At 35.9% G+C, this 4,778-nt stretch overlaps 1 protein-coding gene across 1 annotated transcript; it reads left to right on the top strand.

The window, feature by feature from the left end:
* The first annotated feature begins 1,389 nt into the window (after window positions 1–1,389).
* On the top strand, window positions 1,390–1,749 carry LOC117022550 (fatty acid-binding protein 5-like). Its single transcript, XM_033106677.1, has one exon. It carries the CDS (start codon window positions 1,408–1,410, stop codon window positions 1,747–1,749), a length of 342 nt encoding a protein of 113 aa, XP_032962568.1. The 5' UTR covers window positions 1,390–1,407.
* Window positions 1,750–4,778: the final 3,029 nt, after the last annotated feature.

The following is a 4,778-nucleotide window of genomic DNA, read 5'->3' as shown; positions in this document are numbered from 1 at the left end:
TTCAAAATATTTTGAGGAACTTCCACACTGCCTTCCATAGCAGCTACACCAATTTGCATTCCCACCAACAGTGTATAAGGGTTCCTTTTACTCCATGGCCTCTCCAACACTTGTTACTGTTTGTCTTGTTGATGATAGCCATTCTGACTGGGGTGAGGTGATATATCATGGTGGTTTTTATATGCATTCCTCTGATGAATAGTGATGTTAAGCATTTTTCAAATGTCTATTTGCCATTTGTATGTCCTCTTTGGAGACATGTCTCTTCAGGTCCTCTGCCCATTTTTCAATTGGGTTGTTTGTTTTTTTGTTGTTGAGGTGTATGAGTTTCTTGTATATTTTGGATATTAGCCCCTTATCAGAGGCACTGTTTGCAAAAATCTTCTCCCATTCTGTTGGTTGCCTCTTTATTTTGTCGATGGTTTCTTTTGCTGTGCAGAAGCTTTTAAGTTTGATATAGTCTCATTCATTTATGTTTGCTTTTACTTCCCTTGCCTTTGGAGTAAAATTCATAAAATGCTCTTTGAACCCAAAGTCCATGTTTAGTACCTATGTTTTCTTCTATGTAGTTTATTGTTTCAGGTTTTGTGCTTAAGTTTTTGATCCATTTTATGAGGCGAGCATTATCCTGACACCAAAACCTGGTAAGGATAACACAAAAAAAGAAAACTACAGACCAATATCTCTGATGAATACAGATACAAAAATCCTAAACCAAATTCTAGCAAATGAAATGCAACAATACATTAAAAAGATTATTCATCATGACCAAGTGGTGTTTATCCCAGGGGCACAAGGCTGGTTCAACATATGCAAATCCATCAATGTGATACATCACATAAACAAAATAAAGGACAAAAATCATATGATTATATCAAATGATGCAGAAAAAGCATTTGACAAGATACAACATCCATTTATGATTAAAACACTTAATAAAATAGGTATAGAAGGAAAATACCTTAACATAATAAAGGCCATATATGACAAGCCCTCAGCTAATCTCATAATTAATGGTGAAAAACTGAAGCCCTTTGCTCTATGTTCAGGAACACGACAGGGCTGTCCCCTATCACCTCTGCTTTTCAATATAGTGTTGGAAGTCCTTGCCAGAGCAATCAGGCAAGAGAAAGAAGTAAAAGGCATGCAAATTGGGAATGAAGAAGTTAAATTATCACTCTTTATAGATGACATGATGCTGTATATAGAAAACCCTAAAGACTCCACCAAAAAGCTATTAGAAACAATCAACGAATACAGTCAAGTTGCCAGCTTTCAAAAGTTCAGAAAGCTCTCCGCCACACTCTGCTCCTCACGCCCCGCACGCCGCCTGCGCCCACCAGGGCCTCCATTCAACAGCTGGTAGGAAGACGGCTCTTAGTGGAGAGCAGAGGCTTTGATGAGTGCATGAAGGAATTAGGAGTAGGGATGGCTCTGCGGAAAATGGGTGCCATGGCCAAACTAGACTGTGTCATCACCTCTGACGGCAAACACCTCACCATAAAAACTGAGAGCACGTTGAAAACAATGCAGTTTTCATGTAACCTGGGAGAGAAGTTTGAAGAAGCTACAGCTGATGGCAGAAAAACTCAGACTGTGTGCAATTTTCTCAACGGCGCATCGGTGCACCATCAGAAATGGCATGGCAAGGAAAGCACAATAACAAGAAGAGTGGAAAATGGGAAACTAATGGTGGAATGCATCATGAACAATTTCAACTGTACTCGGGTCTATGAAAAAGTAGAGTAAAAATTCCATCATCCTTCTGGACAGGAATTAGATGCTCAAGTAAACAGGCTCAGTTCAATGAGCAAATCTCTCCATGCTCTTTTTTTTTCATCTCTGTATTCATTTGTTTTTATCATAAACACTTTACATGCAACTATTTCCAAGTGTTGGTTTAATTAAGATCGTCCCTTTGGTTAGTGAATAAATATGTTTATGCTAAAAAAAAAAAAAAAGTCATTGCATTCCTATATACTAACAATGAAATCTCAGAAAAAGAAAAAAAAAAATTTCCTTTTGCAATTGCAACAAAAAAGAATAAAATACCTAGGAATAAACTTAACTAAGGATGTGAAAGACCTATATGCTGAAAACTATCAGACATTTTTAAATGAAATTGAAGAAGACACAAAGAAATGGAAAGGCATTCTGTGCTAATGGATTGGAAGACTCAAGATAGTTAAAATGGCCATATTACCCAAAGCAACATACAGATTTAATACAATCCCCATCAAAATTCCAATGGCATTTTTTAAAGAAATAGAACAAAAAATCATCAGATATGTTTGGAACCACAAAAGACCCCAAATAGCCAAAAAAATCCTAAGAAAAAAGAACAATGCTGGAGGTATCACACTCCCTGACTTTAGTTTGTACTACAGGGCAACAATAATCAAAACAGCATGGTATTGGCAGAAAAACAGACACATAGACCAATGGAATAGAATTGAGAAGCCAGAAATAAAACCACATAAATATGGACAGATAATTTTTGACAAAGAAGCAAAAAACATAAAATGGAAAAAAGACGGTCTCTTCAATAAATGGTGCTGGCAGAATTGGAAAGCCACGTGCAAAAGAATGAAACTGGACTGCTATCTGTCACCATGTACCAAAATTAATTCAAAATGGATCAAAGACTGTTTTATTAAAAGCTTTCTTCAACTTGCAAAAAAGAAAACCCTCATATCAGACTTCCACTTTATACTGCACTGTACACCTGAAGCTGAAGCTGAACAATAATGAATGTAAACTACAATTGTATATATATATATATACACACACACACACACACATACATATATCTATATATATGTATGTATATATAGTTATATACATGTATATATGTATATAGTTATATACACATATATGTAATATATATGTATGTATGTGTGTATACACACATACATACATATATAGTTACAAGAAGCAGAGTACAGCATTAGGAATAGAGACAGTGGAAATGTAATGGCTGTGTGCGATGTCAGAGGGATAGTGGATGGGAGGAGGGGGGTTGTCACTGTGTGAGGGATATAAATGATAAATGATAAATGTCTAACTATTACATTTTTTTGTGCACCTGAAACTAATTTAAAAAAATGATTAAAAAAATAATAATTTTCATCTTCTAATCATACCACCTCGATGGTCTGCCATATCACTCTGTTAATTACCAAATAAATTTTCTATTGATTGATATATTAAATTTAAGTCTCAGCAAAAATATTTGAGTTCCTGATCTCTAAAAGGAGAAAGGTCCCAGAAAGGACAATGGGTATGTGTTGTAATGTAGAAGATAAACTCCTTGGAAGCTAAGTGAAGAAAGTGTTTTCAGAAGGTAGAAATGATCAATTGGCAAGAATGCTGATGAGAGATCTAGTAAAAGAAGGCCTGATTATGGACCATTGAATAGCAACATGATGGTCAACGGTGACTTGACCAGAGCACTTTCAGTGGCGTGGTAGGGATAAAAGATTGATTGAAATGGTCTCCATGGAGAATAACTACAGGAAGTGGAGAAACTGTCTTCAAATGACCTCTTGAGGATTTTGCTCCAAAGAGCAGAGGGAAATGGAAGGAAATGAGAAATCAGGAGAAAGTTTTGTTTGTTTTTAGGACTGCTGATACTAAATGAGTGACTCTCAAGACATAATCCAGCAAAGAATGGGGTGGGAAATTTATGATGCATGAGAGAGAGGGAATCATCACAGGATGAAAGTCCTTGAATAGGTGAGAAGGATGACAGCCAGTGTACAAGTGGAAAGTTTGCCCTTAGATAACATATAAAAATACAGTCATGGGGAAAAGCTCAAGATTGTTCAGAGAAAAGCTTGTGTAAGACGGATGACTGCCTGTGCATTACTGGAAAGTCTGCCCGTAGATAACAGGACATGAGCAATAAATGGCAATAAAATTGGTTAATTCTGTGGTAATTGCACATGGAAGATCTTTTTGACCCTCTTAATTTTGCCTGTAAAATAGAAAGTAAGATTACTAGCAGAATTACTAGTCTTCCTGTGTTCTAATGTTTCTTTTTTAATTTATTAGGTTTCTTAATCATTTTTTGCTTGTTTGTGTGTTTATTAAGAGACCACGTCATGAGCAAACTACAGGCATGTGAAAAAGCTCAAGATTGATCAGAAAAGAACTTTGGGGTTTTGGGGTTGGGCTAACCTGGTACGTGGCAAGAGATAGGAAGAGGTAAGCTTTGCAGTGTAGTTCACTGATGGATTGAGAGTAGCCTTGTACATTTGAAGTGTGCAGATCTTGGGTTTCACTCTGCGGATACTGGGGAATTATCATTAGTCATTAAGCAGGGAATGGCCTGATTAAATATATGTCTTCAAAAGGGATTTGTAGAAGACATTTTGAAGAAAATCAGAAAGCAAATAAAGTTTAGTATGTCTTTGATAATCTGACTAGTAAAGCCTTTTCACATTATAAAACCAATAAATTTGTACACTTTGGGAAGGTACAATAAATCTACCCTGTTCAAAATGTTTTCTTCCAGCAAAGATACTGGTAAACATTTGGGGATTTTGCAGAAAAACACATGCATGCAAATACATACACACACAGCAATTTTGAATCAACTGAAGTCAATGGAATTGTCATCATTAGCTCACCTTGTTCTGTTTTAGAGTCTCTGCTAAGCACATTTTAAAACAAAGATGTTTTTAATGTTTTAGGGGAAATTTGTACAGCTTTCATCAAAATGTACACAATAGTAAATTGGGATTTTTTTGTACTATTCTTTTGAAAACTTTATTTTG

Source organism: Rhinolophus ferrumequinum, chromosome 5 (genome assembly GCF_004115265.2).
Source record: "Rhinolophus ferrumequinum isolate MPI-CBG mRhiFer1 chromosome 5, mRhiFer1_v1.p, whole genome shotgun sequence".
Taxonomy (NCBI): Eukaryota; Metazoa; Chordata; class Mammalia; order Chiroptera; family Rhinolophidae; genus Rhinolophus; species Rhinolophus ferrumequinum.
Note: the sequence above shows the minus strand (reverse complement) of the source record. Positions and strands in the feature narration are given on the sequence as shown.